General features: G+C 53.2%; 8 protein-coding genes across 8 annotated transcripts; 4 read left to right on the top strand and 4 right to left on the bottom strand.

Annotated features, from left to right (window-relative positions):
• Positions 1 to 265: 265 nt before the first annotated feature.
• On the top strand, positions 266 to 799 carry CLUP02_12909 (ribose 5-phosphate isomerase; the record flags this gene model as incomplete). The annotated part of the gene is made up of 2 exons (XM_049291867.1): positions 266 to 313; positions 368 to 799. The coding sequence occupies 2 exons, from the start codon at positions 266 to 268 to the stop codon at positions 797 to 799; spliced, it is 480 nt and encodes a 159-aa protein (XP_049149013.1).
• A 1,021-nt stretch (positions 800 to 1,820) lies between these two features.
• Positions 1,821 to 2,597, top strand: CLUP02_12910 (triosephosphate isomerase; the record flags this gene model as incomplete). The annotated part of the gene is made up of 1 exon (XM_049291868.1): positions 1,821 to 2,597. The coding sequence occupies one exon, from the start codon at positions 1,821 to 1,823 to the stop codon at positions 2,595 to 2,597; it is 777 nt and encodes a 258-aa protein (XP_049149014.1).
• Positions 2,598 to 2,740: 143 nt separating this feature from the next.
• Positions 2,741 to 3,117, bottom strand: CLUP02_12911 (uncharacterized protein; the record flags this gene model as incomplete). The annotated part of the gene is made up of 2 exons (XM_049291869.1): positions 2,741 to 2,971; positions 3,031 to 3,117. The coding sequence occupies 2 exons, from the start codon at positions 3,115 to 3,117 to the stop codon at positions 2,741 to 2,743; spliced, it is 318 nt and encodes a 105-aa protein (XP_049149015.1).
• An 832-nt stretch (positions 3,118 to 3,949) lies between these two features.
• CLUP02_12912 (N-acetyltransferase) lies at positions 3,950 to 4,897 on the top strand (the record flags this gene model as incomplete). The annotated part of the gene is made up of 2 exons (XM_049291870.1): positions 3,950 to 4,278; positions 4,330 to 4,897. 2 exons carry the CDS (start codon positions 3,950 to 3,952, stop codon positions 4,895 to 4,897), a joined length of 897 nt encoding a protein of 298 aa, XP_049149016.1.
• A 174-nt stretch (positions 4,898 to 5,071) lies between these two features.
• Positions 5,072 to 6,238, bottom strand: CLUP02_12913 (uncharacterized protein; the record flags this gene model as incomplete). Its single annotated transcript, XM_049291871.1, has 3 exons — positions 5,072 to 5,637; positions 5,728 to 5,993; positions 6,048 to 6,238. The coding sequence occupies 3 exons, from the start codon at positions 6,236 to 6,238 to the stop codon at positions 5,072 to 5,074; spliced, it is 1,023 nt and encodes a 340-aa protein (XP_049149017.1).
• A 133-nt stretch (positions 6,239 to 6,371) lies between these two features.
• CLUP02_12914 (uncharacterized protein) lies at positions 6,372 to 6,547 on the bottom strand (the record flags this gene model as incomplete). The annotated part of the gene is made up of 2 exons (XM_049291872.1): positions 6,372 to 6,471; positions 6,534 to 6,547. The coding sequence occupies 2 exons, from the start codon at positions 6,545 to 6,547 to the stop codon at positions 6,372 to 6,374; spliced, it is 114 nt and encodes a 37-aa protein (XP_049149018.1).
• A 238-nt stretch (positions 6,548 to 6,785) lies between these two features.
• On the bottom strand, positions 6,786 to 9,764 carry CLUP02_12915 (RNA-metabolising metallo-beta-lactamase; the record flags this gene model as incomplete). The annotated part of the gene is made up of 2 exons (XM_049291873.1): positions 6,786 to 9,558; positions 9,619 to 9,764. The coding sequence occupies 2 exons, from the start codon at positions 9,762 to 9,764 to the stop codon at positions 6,786 to 6,788; spliced, it is 2,919 nt and encodes a 972-aa protein (XP_049149019.1).
• Positions 9,765 to 9,887: 123 nt separating this feature from the next.
• Positions 9,888 to 13,948, top strand: CLUP02_12916 (Sec23/Sec24 trunk domain-containing protein; the record flags this gene model as incomplete). Its single annotated transcript, XM_049291874.1, has 5 exons — positions 9,888 to 9,929; positions 10,665 to 12,065; positions 12,118 to 12,215; positions 12,269 to 13,799; positions 13,862 to 13,948. 5 exons carry the CDS (start codon positions 9,888 to 9,890, stop codon positions 13,946 to 13,948), a joined length of 3,159 nt encoding a protein of 1,052 aa, XP_049149020.1.
• Between the last annotated feature and the right edge of the window lie 822 nt (positions 13,949 to 14,770).

Below are 14,770 nucleotides of genomic sequence, written 5' to 3' on the forward strand. Positions count from 1 at the left end.
CCAGTAAATCGGTCGTGGGTGCGTCTCGACCCCGGATTTCCGCAGCGGAAGATCGGCTAGGGGGGTGAGCCATCCGCGACAAATCACACCCACACCGATGCACATGGCGGTCTCGACGCTTTATAAGTAAGTATTGTAAGTCGTGGCGGTAGCGGTCTTTGGTACTTTCTTATACTCGTCTCCAGACATCCGAGAAATCAAGGAAATTCTATCTCCAGATCCGTCTTCAAGCTTCACCACCCCGCATCATACAAGAACATTCAAGATGGGCAGCAACCCCGTTTCCAAGTACCGCATCGTAGTCGGATGCGACGTAAGTCAGCAGAAGTGCCTTGCTTCTCAAAACATGAGACTGACACCCAAACAGGAGGCTGGCATCAAGTACAAGGACACAATCAAGGCAGACTTCGAAAAGGACGCTCGCGTTGAGTTCGTCGAGGATGTTGGAAGCCACGATGGCGCAGACAAGACGGCATACCCTCATAGAGCCGCCGCCGCCGCGCAAATGGTAGCCGACGGCAAGGCCGACCGCGCGCTGCTCATCTGCGGCACGGGGCTCGGCATGGCCATTGCTGCCAACAAGATCAAGGGCATCCGCGCTGTAACAGCACACGACAGTTTCAGCGTCGAGCGTTCAATTCTGAGCAACGACGCGCAGGTGCTGTGCATGGGTGAGAGAGTCATTGGTTTGGAACTCGCAAGACGACTAGCGAAGGACTGGCTTGGGTACACATTCGACCCTACGAGCAACAGTGCGGAAAAGGTTCACGTCATCAAGAGTCTGGAGGCTACAGCATGAAGCAGTTGTTGGTTGCATTCCTTTAAATAACGATTAATAAAAGCGTTCATTCTTCTTCCTAATGTTCACCCTAAACCACATCTTTCGCAATGACATGCTCAGGTCTCATGTGAATCTGCGATCTCATGCCCTGCGCCCTCATGGCACACATCTCAAGTCATCGGAAACTCCCAATAACTTGTTTCTTCATTCAGGCTTCGTAGGATGATATAAATATTGGTTGTTCTCACATGAACGTCTTGGAGAATAATGTTCGGGGCTACATGCAGAACCCGGAATACGCACCATTCGGCAGATCCTGAGCCCGGAGAGTCGTGACAAGCTCGGGGCCGGTGCGCGACCCTACTCAATGATAGAGAAGTACTTAAGAGCGTAAGAACCCCTGCTTTTCTGTTTCTACGATCTTTCACTCATCCTGTTCACTCTCTTAAGCGTGACCAGTGAGGCGAAGTCAAGCTCGGGATAAGCTTGATTTAGCAGCAGCAGTAAGTCGGATTACAGGTGAGCTAGTTGATTCCTCACATAATATCCATCGTATTATAATTCCAGTTTCCTAAAGACTCATATCTCCTTAATTGTGGTGTTCATTCTTTCAGATGTCGTTCAAACTCTCTGCATCGACATTGAAGCTCGCCATTCCCTATTTCCCCAAGTCTCGATATCGGCGGGGCAAGATCTAGGTGAGCTCCGTCAGCTTTCCCAGCGGAAATTTAGGTGCACCTATTGCAAACGAAGAACGGAGAGATTGCAAATTCTCCGAATCTTGGATTGAGAACTTCGTCAACGTTTGATGCCATCGGACAACCGGGAAGCTTGACGATACGATGGGGAAGATTGCGGCAACGATGGGTCGAGTGACCGGCCGCAAGCCCCTCTAGGCGGGGTACAGTCCCGATTTTCCGCACTATTTGAAGTGCATGGCCCGGACGCTTCGTTCTTCGCACACAGCTGAACCCGTGAAGCAACAGTTCAACGAGAAGCCATCAGCAGACACTGCGCAGAGAAGTTCCATACCCTCAAGATGACGACATCACCGAATAGGAGGCTCATCGGCCTTTCAACCAAGATGTACTTCCCGCTTCAACGCACGCTCGACTTCATCGCCACAGTTCAGACACAACTAGCCGCTCTTTCTCCAACATCTTTAGAGAACATCGACATCTTCATCATCCCCGATTTTATCTCCATCCATCCCGTCAGTGAAGCCCTCAAGAACTCAGCTGTGCCAATCCGGTTGGGTGCACAAGACTGCCACTGGGATGACTTTGGAGCTTTTACGGGCGAGGTCAGCCCCGCTGTCCTACGCGAGACGGGCGTCTCAATCGTCGAGGTCGGGCACGCGGAGAGAAGGAGAATCTTTGGTGAGACCGACGAGACCGTGGCCAAGAAAGCCGCAGCGGCAAGCAGGAATGGAATGGCGCCTTTGATCTGCATCGGCGAAAAGACAAAAGGAGACTTGAGTGTCGCACTGGGAGAATGTCAAGTCCAGATCGACCAGTCCCTGGCAGACGTGCCTGAGTCGGCGGAAGTCATCATCGCGTACGAGCCAGTCTGGGCAATTGGCGCAAGCGAACCGGCCAGCGAGGGCCACGTTATTGAGGTAGTCAAGGGTATCAGAGCTTTTGATAGCGTGAAGAGGAGAACGGGCACGACTAGAGTCATCTACGGCGGCAGTGCTGGACCGGGCTTGTTCGAGAAGCTGGGCGAGGCCGTCGACGGCCTGTTTCTTGGGCGGTTCGGCCATGATGTGCCAAGATTCCTCACTACCGTATCAGAAGTGGCTTCTTTCCAGGCTTAGACTCGATTATCTCAAAAGTTAGACATATGATAGACACTGCGAATTTTCATTCGGGTCATTTCTAGACATAGTGAAGTTGATTCCGATTTCTTTTCCTTTTCTTTGGGCGGCAAGCCAAATGCTGTACTGGATTCTTGCATCGCTTACAGCTCCGCAGATTCTCTTCGCGCTTCCGAACCTCCAAGCGCCCCTAGAAGCCCCTCGTTTTTCGATGGCCAGACATTGCCGACGTTGGGCAAGGCCCGAAGAGTGTCCAGATTGTGGTTTCCAGTCTCTATAACCACCCCAGAGAAGATTGCATGATCGAACTTCTTCACCACTTTGGTTCTCTCATCTTCTGTCAACTTGTTGATCAGAGCCTCTCTATCTTCATCCTGTGGCGCAAGCAAGTGTCAGCGCATCTGAGCACAGACGGTGGGCATTGGGAACACACCTTGCTGCTGCCAAACTCGACGATGAACTTTTCGCCCATTGCGAAGACAACACATGTGAATAAGAGTGCGAGAGGGTATGGCCGCATTGGTCCAAAGCGGTGACGAAGTGCGTTTGGAGACTTCAATGTTGTTGGTGTGAAGTTGGGTTGCCCAGTGGCGTGCCGCCAGAAGAGCCCGTGATTACGTGCCCATAGGTGGTGCAACAATCACCTTCCTAAAAGGGATTCACAGCATCAACTTGCCTTTCAGTGCGCGTTCCTGTAGCGAAATACTTCAAGTCCCGTTCTCGCTCTCAAATTCCATTCAGAGTCCATACCTTTTTACAGTTAATCGGACGCCAGAGAATTCCGGAGGCCAGGTTAGCAGACGCCCTCTTTTACACTTCTGGAAACGGATTACCTAGACCAACAGTAGCTCAGCTCTGCGCAAATGGGCGTGTGGGTTTCTCAGCATAGGTACTATCCCTTGTAAGCAAGACTCGCTCAGCGGCTTTAGAAATGCATCTGATTACTGCTACTTTGACCAAAACATTCACTTTTCAACTTGCGCTGGTCTATCTTTGTTCTCTTCGGCCACGTGGGTTCCGAACGGCCCCCAAGACGACATTAGCCGATGGTCGTAACGGTACTCGTCTTGACCACTAATACATGGCCGACATCGCAGGCCTGCGCCCTTTGGGATGCCCCACGTCATTAGTCCGTGTAGAAACTATTACTCACGCCAAAGAAAACCCTCAAGCTGAACTTCACCGGAGCTAACCAGACCTGCATTTGAAGTTGCATCTGCATTGTATCAAAACACGAGCACAGATTGGATTGGTAATCAACTCATAATATCTTTCGAAGAATTTCTCAAAACTTACGTTAAGCAACTCCTTCCTATTTACATGCCCTATTCTTCCCAGAGTTAGCATTCACGATGTCGTACACCGAGGAGCAAGTCGACCGGTATCTCCACCATATCAACTACCCGCGGGAGAAACATGCGTCAGATCGGTTGCAGCTCCTAAAGGATCTTCAGGCTCATCAACTTGCCCGAGTTCCTTTCGAGAGCTTGACCTTGCACTACTCGAAGCACCGCCTTATTTCCATTGATCTGGAGGACCTCTTCGACAAGGTCGTAGGGCAGGGAAAAGGCGGCTATTGCATGGAGCTCAATGCCTTATTCGGTGCCGTCCTCAAGGGGCTTGGGTTCACAGTCGTCAGCGTTGGTGCAAAGATCAAAGGCGACGAGAGGTTCGGCGGATGGTAAGCACTCATAAAGGCTTTTAACAACAACTCGGCGCTGACCTTAGACAGGTCTCACATGCTCAATCTCGTCACCATTGATAGTCAGCGTTACGTAGTCGACGTTGGTTTCGGCAAGGGGGCGACCATGATTCCCGTACCCTTGAACAAGGAGACCGGCCACGAGTTCACCACCATCGCTCCTCTGCGAGGTAAACTCGTCTACCAAAAGCTAGACCAGAACACGGATTCGAGTCAGCGCATGTGGGTGTACTCGTCAACCGACACCGCCGACGGCCCCTTCCGAGAGCGCAACTGCTTCACGGAGCAAGAGTTCTTCCCTGAGGACTTTGAAGTCATGAACTACGCCGTCATGATGAGGCCAACTAGCTACTTTGTCAAGACGGTCCTGTGCATGCGAACGATTCTGAATACTGAGACAAGGGAGGCAGAGGGTACCATTGTGCTGCATAAGGATGAGGTCAAGCGTAAGATTGGCGATAAAGTAGAGCTCCTGGAGACGTTGAATAGCGAGGCGGAACGCGTGCGGGCTATCGAGAAGTACTTCTACATCTCACTTACGCCCGCAGAACAGAAAGCCATCAAGGGAATGCCTCAGGAGTTATTGGAGAAGAAGTAGCAGAGCTAAGCCGAAGTTGTGACATCTTCTGTTCTGGAACGTGGGAGGAATTCCTTGGCTCAATTATCGTCGAATCTGGGCGCGTCAACTGCCGCTTTTCCAGCTGCTAACTTTATCGAGTGGTCAACTTCCATATCTATAGATAGCTCGCCTAAGCATCCTAGCCTGTAAGTTCTAGATACTGAAGAAGAACTCGTTGCCCAGACAATTGACTTGCGGATCTCTTGAAGAATCTGTCATTTCGTTCGAAGTCGGCCCAAGTAAGATGCTACGAGCATCTTGCCAACTCCAGTCCATCTCATCCACCCCTGAATCAAACGTAGGGTAATTGGTGTAGTGGCTCGTGTGCTGAAGACCTTCGTTCCGCAAAGTTGCATGTTCGTGGAGATGGAGCTGTTCCTCCTGGACCTGTTCGACTCCGCCAGTTGTATCGAAGGCCCCATTCCCCGATTCCACATACTCATTCGCCTTGTAATATGCAGACTGTCCTGAGATCAAGGACATGCCATGACGTGTGATGTTGATAGTGCCAAGGGCAGGAACTTTGATCCGCAAGCACCGACTAGTACGACAAGCATCTCCGGAGCTGTCAGCAGATGGGCTCTTCAAATACCTTGCCGAGCGACTAGCAGCATCCGCTTCCATATCCAACAAGGCTTTAAATATAGAAGCGGTTTGCTCCAGTAGAGAGCCACTATCGGAATGATCCACTTCCAACATGAGTTCAATGACTTCTTCGACTCAAGCACAATCACTCGCTCTCTAATGGACGAGAAAATCAACCACATCAGAGTCATGATTCCATCCTTCCATATGCGCTAGAAGCAGACTGAGGCACGCCGTGAAAGCGGAGAAGTCAATGGCTCTGCAACAGAACGAGATCTCGTTCGCGCACCTGAACTTGATGTATCGACTCAGGAACTCGCGGCTTGCGTTTGAACGCGCCGCTCTGCTGTATTCGTGATCCGCGCGGCAATTGGACCGTAGCATGTACGGGAAATGTAGGAGGATCAGCAGATTGAAGTGCGTAATCTGGAATAGAATCCGAAGGGTGGTTTCAAGCTTTTCCCCTTCACTTATGGTTGCAGGCCGCTGTCTAAGTCGTGTGTTTGGGACTAGCCACCAATCAGGGGGCATTTCTTGAGCTGACGTCTGCAGCATTTGGTCAATTTGTTGCGTGACACCGTAGTCCTCAAGTTGGATGCTCTCGTTCCTAGTAGCGATGCAGCGTATTATCTGACTGTGACGACGTTCAAGGTAGTCGCAAGGAGATTCCTCAGGGGCGAACTTGTGCTTTGCTGCATACGGATCATCGAGAGTTGTAGCAGGTAGGCCGAGCATTAGAGCCAAGTACCTCTCTTAACTTGATATCCTATGCCCAAGTTACCCCGAGTTGAGTCTGAACTTTGTTTCCCATTGACTACTGAACAGCACATACACGGTCATTTCGTTCGCGATTTACAGCTGCCTCCCCTCAATTCCGGTCATCCCAGTCCCCGAAGTGGCCAAGATCGCGGTCCCATAGAAAGCATAACGTGGACTGGGCGGCTTCCGATTCCGCAACACCGCAGGCTCTATGGCCGGAGGGATGAACATGATATTAAGACTCCAAGCATCAGTCAACTTCCTTTCAGACGATCGAAAGTCCATGACTGCCTCGCCTTGAAAGTCCGCCGCCGGAGTCTTGAGGGACCGTAATATCCTGAATGCGCTCCGAGTTGATAACGCACAAGCCGAGTTCGACCTACTTTGGGCAGTATTCAAATATTAAAAGTAGCTGTAAACTAATTGCATGCTTCAAGGCATCCTTGCCAATCCATTTATATTTAGATATCGAGTATCTTGTCCTAAAGTACACGAGTAGCCTTACGATGGTTATGAGTTGCGCCTATGCTCCAGCCACCACGGCCAAACCATCATAAATCATCCTCTTCACCTCATAGAACGTGCTACGGTGCCGCATCATGGTCGCCGCATCCGCAATACCCACGCTCTCCACCTCAACCTTGCCTGTGCTCGTCTTCCGTACCGCCACCGCGCCGTTGATCACCAACGTACCCTCGCCACGGAACTCGGCCGTGTATCCCGTCGACTGCATCGCCCGCCGCAGATCCGTGAGCCTCAAGTCACCCACGTGTAGCGGCTGTGCGACCGAACGCACCGCAGAAGCCATGTTTGAAGGCAGTAGGTCCAGCGTGGGTACTACTTCGATCTCGGTAGTCTCGTCTTCCCCGTCTTCCTCCTTCTTGACTTCCTCAACGGCTTCAGCGTCTTCAGCCTCTGTCTTCTGCCTCTTGTTGGCCCCGTCGTCTTTCTCGATGAGCTTTTCCTTGGCCAATGCCTCGGCGATAAGCTGGCCTGTGACAGTCACGACGCCCAAGCCGCGAACGTTTTGCCACTTGAGCTTCTTAACTAAGCTGTCTGCAAGTTTGACCACCCATGCGTTGGTGTCGACACTTGCGTCTACCCAGGCACCCATCGCTGGCGTGTAGACATCGATCGCGCTCTCCTCGGACGCACCAATCTGGGCGGCCAGCAGTTTCTTGCAGTCTACTGCGAGGGCTGTTGTCTCGTCCGCAGTGCCGCCAACTAAGATGAGTTTTCTTGGCTGGATCAATGGAATCAACATGTTCAAACTCCTCTTGTCGTGCAGTCCACTGAAATCAATGAAGGCGATTCGCAAGTTGACCATGACCTTCTCTGTCGAGACGATCAACTTGGAAGGACCCTGTATCTCCTCCTCAGCAACGTCCTCCACGTCGTCAAACTCGTCAGCGACATGGTCACCTGGGCCATTGGCGTCCAAGTCATCCACAGACCCTGCCCTGTTATTTTGGCGCTTGTTTGCTGCTTTGTTATTGCCGTCATCCCACTTGCGCTTCTTTCCAAGTCGGTCGTCATCATCATCTCTCCTCAGACCGTCGTTGTCCGGTGTATCTTCTTCCTTTTCCTCGGCACGCAAGTAATCTTCGGGGCGGATCACGTCTCCGAATTGGTCGTCTCGTCTCCTCCGCATGACGAGAGGGAACGATCGTTCGCGACCCTTCTTGCCTCTCACATCGAAGTCGTAAGCACCGCGCTTTTTTGTCAAAATATTGATGCCGAGGTCCTCGTCTGTAAGAACAACCTTCTTACGTGTTGCCTGGCCCATCGTTGTTGAGATGTTGAGGGCCTTGCCCTGCTGCTCGTTATCGGATTCGCCAGAGTCTGATGAAGATTCGGATGAGACATCGTCGGCAGCATCTGCGGGTGCTTGCAGGGAAGCCCCGCCGCCACTTTGCAGCGTAGCTTGAAGCTGGCGTTGAGTCGCGAGCCACTGCTGGTACACATTGAGTTCTTCTCCCTCCAATGCTTGCCTCTTGGCCTCCAGGATCTCCAGCTCCCTACCGCCACCATAGACAAGCTCAAGACTGTTACCATTGCTCGACTCCTCCACCGAAGCGCCATCTCTTCGTTCAGTCCACCAGTCCCAAAGGGTTCTGGCTATTGATGGTCTTTCAGTCTGTGATTTGGCTGGCTTATCTGTGAGGATGACCAAATTCCTGGAATCTTTCGCAAGACCCTGGATCAAGTCTTTAGAGAAACCCCATTCCAGAGTATCGTCGCTTGCAAGAATAACCCTTCCTTCTGCTTGAACATTATCCGCGGAGGCCGAGAGGAGCTTCTCGATTTGTGCCCGGCGTTCAACAAGCTTCAGGTATTTGAAGTCAAATGGAACGCCTTCCTTGCTCTTCCCTTCGGTGCCATTGGTACGCCGTTGCCCATCAGCAACTGATTCGAACTCCCTAACGATATTGTCGTCCATCCACTCCAACATGCTTCGTGCATATCGCAGAGTACTCGACATGTTCCGTCCAGCGAGGTAGAGTTTCGCTGCTTTGAGGCTGCCGCCGTCCATTTGTGAGTCTACTCTCCATGCTTGTTCTAGCATATATGCAATCTCCAAGACACGTGCGCTTGAGTCCACTGGGATGAGTGCCGTCCCTCCCCGGCTAACGCAGGATTTGATCATGTCGACGAGCTGCTCATCGCGTTTTGCACGGCCTCCGGCTTGGGCAACCTTTTCTGCACCTCTACTACTGCACACCAAGGCCGTCGGCTTGCGCAGCTGTTCGATGACTTCGGCACCACCACCTCCAGCGCCACCCAGCCAGGCAGCTCCAGCGAAGACATTCTCCTTCGCCTGATTCCAATCTACAGCGTAGACAATTGACTCCAGACCATGCTGAATATGCCATATCGTTCCTCCGAGAGTGTGGCCTGCATTGTAGGCCGTGATCATGAGGCCATTGAGCGGCGGCGAGAAGGGAGACGGAAGGGGTTCGTGGGGTTGCGAGTACTTGAGAGGCTGGATTAGGGAAAAGTATCGAGTAATCTCCTCGGGGGTTGGTGCTTGCAGAAGAAAGTCGCTGTCGGCCGTTGGTTGCTGAGAGAAGGAGTATGCGGCCTCGGTCAGAGAGCCGTGGGGTATCTTTGTCGCGGCTAGAGGAGTGGATGCGTAGAGGTCTTGGGTCAAGGTGCGACCTAGATCAATGACAGGTCGGGTAGCGTATACGGGGATTCTCGTGAACAAGGGGAAGTTCTTGCAGCAATGGGCAAATGCAGCCAAATGCGATGTCGTGGCGTGTGTCAGAAGGATGATGGACAAGGTCGGAACCTGTCTGGAGGAATGTCAGCGATTGTCGTGAAGGACGCCCAGAGTAGGGGAAGGGCCTGATTACTTTTCAAGCTCCCGAAGCTTTTCGACATCAAACGACTCATCCCAGCCAAGATCTATGAGAATCTTAACGCCTCCATCGAGCTCCAGAATCGATTGCGACGCTGTCGAGTCGGAAAGGGCGCCCTGAAGAGGGCAAAAGGTAAACATGATTGGTATCTATTCGGCAAGGCCGCAATGCATTGTCTGGAGGTAGAAGTAGTGGGATTGATTCGACACGGAGTCGCTTCAAGGTGCAAGCGCAAAAGCAGCGACCATAACGCTGGCGCGCAAATGTCAGATAATAATCTCGTTGTCGTCGCTGTTGCAAGCGCAGTGAGTCGTGGGGTTTGAGGTTCAACGGAGGTGTCGCGTAAAAGAATCTAGGAACCAAAAGTCCAAGGTTGCATGCGCTCGCTACGTGCAAGGTGCTTGGGGTACGTACCGCTGCGCAGGACTGATCGGAGAGCAGGGGCCAGCTGAGGCTCCGTCACTGAAGAGTGGGTCAACCCCATTCCAAGTCCCCCTTCTCAGGCCAGGCATCGGGATAGCGGCGACTTTCTTCCGTTCCTTATTAGGACTAGAACCGTTTTCTTCAATTCAGTGGAGACATACCCGGCTCTGCGGGATCCAACGGACAGCTGCTGGAGCTCCCGCATTGGCCAGGGCCGGGAAGGGCTAGGTACATAGAAAGGTACCTTAGAGCACCTGCCAAAAGAACTCCGGGCCTGGAAAAACAGATCGGAAAGTTATCGTGTCAATTTGGCCCGGATCCCTGTTGATTCGTGCGTCTGGCCAGAGCATCGAAAGGGGACACAATTCAAGCTTGTCACTTTTCCAGAAGCTCGGCTTGTTCTCGACTTTGCCGCCAAACATCCCATTCCCACGTTTCTGCAAGGCATGGCGCGCTCTTGATTGCGTGCGCGCATTTCTATTCAATCCCTCTGCGAGTTTTCGACCTTGATACCCGATTCTGACGGTGCACAACAGCTAGCTGGCCGTGCCTCCGAACCTCAGCTTTTGAAAGCTACGGTACCTTCATTAGCCCGCATTTAATTCGACTCCCCCGAGCAATCGACCACGAGCTTCCCATCACGCAACCCTCCAACACACCGACCACCGCCCATTTCCGCAAACATGTCTGACTTTAGCATGTACCACCAGCTGGGCCAGGGCGAACAAGACCCTTCGAACCCCAATCGATCGACGCAGCCCGCACCTCCCCAGTTCTCCCCTCCCGTCGCGGGGCAGCAATACCAGCAGGGAACTCCATACGGCGCCCCTGCACCTCCAGGACAGCAATACTATGGAGGCCAGCCTGATTCCGCACCACCTCAGGCACAGCCGTATGGGGCCCCTCCAGGTCAGGAGTATGCGCAGAATCCTGGTTTCCAGTCTCAGGAAAACTTGGCGGCGCAAATGGGAGGCATGTCACTAGGTGATGGACACGGTACAGCAAGGAGGAAGAAGAAGGACCGCCACGCATACCACCAGGTCGAGGCGACAGGCTCGTCGCAACCCTTCAACGGAATTCCTGCTGCCGGCACGAATGCCACGGCCTTCCTCAACGACCCTTCGCAAGCTCAGTATGCTCAAATGAACCAGTTTCCCGTCGCCGCGGGCCAGACCTTTACACCCGCCAATCCCGCTTCCCCGGCTGAATTTGCGACCCGAAACGGCACCGATGCTGGCGGACCCCCGGCTGTAGTTCAGACTTCCGGACACCAGAAGCTGTCTCTCGACGACCTGCCTAGTGTGCCAGTCTCCCGTGACTCTCTTCAACAACACTACTTCTCCAATGTTTATCCCACCTTTGAGAAGCACCTGCCACCTCCCTCGACTGTCTCATATGTTGCCTACGACCAGGGCAATGCTTCGCCCAAGTTCGCGCGCTTGACACTGAACAGCATTCCGTCCAATGCCGAGGGCCTCGCACTTACTGGTCTGCCAATGGGTCTTCTCCTTCAGCCCATGGCACCTCTCCAGCCCGGGGAGCTCGAGATTCCAGTCCTTGATTTTGGCGATTCTGGCCCCCCGAGATGCCGTCGCTGCAGAGCTTACGTCAACCCCTTCATGATGTTCCGGTCCGGCGGCAATAAGTTTGTTTGCAACTTGTGCACTTACCCCAACGATACCCCGTCCGAATACTTCTCCGCACTCACTCCCCAAGGTGTAAGGGTGGACCGCGATCAGCGCCCAGAGCTTACCAGGGGTACTGTGGAGTTTGTAGTGCCTAAGGAGTACTGGACGAAGGAGCCTACTGGTCTGCGCTGGCTGTTCGTCATTGATGTTACCCAGGAGTCCTTCAACAAGGGATTCATCGAGTCCTTCTGCGAGGGCATCGTTGCTGCCTTGTACGGTGGCGAAGACGCAGAACGGGATGACAATGGCGAGCCAAAGAAGAGCATTCCCCCTGGCGCCAAGGTTGGCTTCGTGACTTATGACAAGGACATCCACTTCTACAACGTCAATGTGAGTTGCTCCCCAGGACTCCAGACATTGGACAATGGACTAACAATTATAGCCCGCCCTGGATCAAGCCCAGATGATGATTATGCCCGATCTTGAGGATCCCTTCGTGCCCCTGAGTGACGGTCTCTTTGTCGACCCTTACGAATCTAAGTAAGATTGCCTGCTGTGTATAGTATGACAATCGCACTGACTGACTTATCTAGGGATGTCATCACATCTCTGCTGACTATGCTGCCCACCATGTTCTCAAACATTAAGAACCCCGAACCGGCCCTCCTGGCGACCCTCAACTCTGCTGTTGCCGCATTGGAAAAGACCGGAGGCAAGATCGTCTGTTCTCTGGCGGCTCTGCCTACCTGGGGCCCTGGCCGTCTCTTCCTCCGTGACGATGGAAAGCATCCCGGTGGAGAGATCGACAAGAAGCTCTTCTCTACAGAACACCCGGCATGGAAGAAGGTGGCCGAGAAGATGGTGGCCACCGGTATCGGTGCCGACTTCTTCCTCGCGTCGCCTTCTGGCGGATACCTTGACATCGCCACAGTCGGTCACGTTGCAGCCTCTACCGGTGGAGAGACGTTCTACTACCCCAACTTCATCGGGGCCCGTGACAACACGAAGCTGTCCATGGAAATCAAGCACGCGGTTACGCGCGAGACTGGCTTCCAGGCTTTGATGAAGGTTCGTTGCTCGAACGGCCTGCAGATTAACGGGTACCACGGCAACTTCATCCACCACACTTTTGGTGCCGACCTGGAGATTGGTGTCATTGATGCTGACAAGGCTATGGGCGTTACCTTCTCTTATGACGGCAAGCTCGACTCGAAACTTGACGCCCACTTCCAGTCGGCGCTGCTGTACACCACGGCTTCCGGCCAGCGGAGAGTGCGCTGCTCAAACATTATTGCGAGTGTGTGCGACAACCCCAGGGATAGCGTCAAGTTCATCGACCAAGATGCCGTGTTCACGATTTTGGCCAAGGAGGCAAGCACAAAACTAGCAAGTACTTCGGCAACGCTGAAGGATGTCCGCAACCACCTGACGGAGCGTACGATCGACATTCTCTCAGCGTACCGTAAGAACTTCTTGACTTCAGCGCAACCAGACGGCCAGCTGGTCATGCCGGAAAGGCTCAAGGAGTTCTCCATGTACATGCTCGGTCTCCTCAAGTGCCGCGCCTTCAAGGGTGGTAACGAGAGTTCCGACCGTAGAGTCCACGAGATGAGGATGATCCGTTCCATGGGCGCCAAGGAGCTTAGCTTATACCTGTATCCGCGCATGATCCCCATTCACAACCTCACTCCAGAGGAGGGCTTCCCTGACGAGTCCGGCCATCTCAAGGTACCGCCTGCGATTCGCACGTCCTTCTCTCGCGTGGAACCTGGCGGCGTCTATCTCGTCGACAACGGCCAGCAGTGTCTCCTGTGGCTCCACTCCCAGACCTCACCGAACCTCATTGCCGATCTCTTTGGCGAAGACAAGACAACCCTCCAGAGCCTCGACGCGTATACTTCATCGCTCCCCATGCTCCAGACACATTTGAACGCGCAAGTACGGAATATCGTCGAGTTCCTGAAGACGATGCGGGGTTCCAAGGGTCTGGGTATCCAGCTTGCGAGACAAGGAATTGATGGTGCCGAGTACGAGTTTGCGCGCATGCTCGTCGAGGACAGGAACAACGAGGCACAGAGCTATGTCGACTGGCTCGTCCATCTTCACAGGAGTGTCCAGCTCGAGGTAAGATACATCTACCCCATGACCCCTTTCTAGCAAGAAATGCCGCTAACATTCCATGATAGCTTTCTGGCCAAAGAAAGAGAGAGGACCCGCTGACGGACGCCAACGCACTAGCAGGCTTCGCCGGTCTGAGGCCCAACTACTGGTAAAAAGGGCAGAGGCAAGGAGGAAGTGACTGTGTGTGGGAGTAGGAGGCGCCAGTCGATCGAGCGGAAGTCTCGGAGGCGTGGGTTCAACTTTTTTTTGATGGTTTGAGCGTTGTCAGAACTGCATATACATTGGGTGTCCAGGGTTTCCGAAAAGAAAGTAGTAAACAACCATTCAAATTTACTTCCGGCAGACTGCTGAACGAGTCTGGCTAGCCTCTTTTGTGTTGATGAGTAGTGTCAAGCAATCGCCCTGTTCACCCTCTTAGCACCCTATATTCCACGACTGCATCACGCCCTTTTCCTGGAGTGGGCATTGCCCATGCTGCTCTGCATGCGACAAAGTCGCTGGTCGTGTCTTGCCGAGCGCTCAACCGTCAATCAGCCTGTCCCCTGTCACGGACGGCATGGCATGCCAACCGTGTCACCGGCCAAACCATGGAAGGAAGCCAAGATGAGGCCAGGAAGACTCCATCTTCAAAGAAAATTCTGAAGAGTAACGTCCCTGCTTCCCAGGCCACTACGTGTGCGCTGACTCCCACGATGGCCACTGCCAAAGCCACGTCGTGGTCTCGTCGCCTCAGTATTAGCACTCCACCCGCGGAGACTAGACTGCTGCCTCCCAGCCTACCGGTCTTTCCTGGAGAAAGCATTGTCTCTTGATCTCGAGAGCCGTTCCGAGAGGCAACACTCCAGTCTCCCAAGCACAGCTGTCATTATGTTTCATCTCAGTCAGGAGAGATCCTTCCTCGATAGCGAAATGGACCCAAAAAATGGAAGAAGTCGCAAGGAGACCTCGACTCGAACCCGCGACGTCTCGAAACA

This window comes from Colletotrichum lupini, chromosome 6 (assembly GCF_023278565.1).
Source record: "Colletotrichum lupini chromosome 6, complete sequence".
Classification (NCBI taxonomy): domain Eukaryota; kingdom Fungi; phylum Ascomycota; class Sordariomycetes; order Glomerellales; family Glomerellaceae; genus Colletotrichum; species Colletotrichum lupini.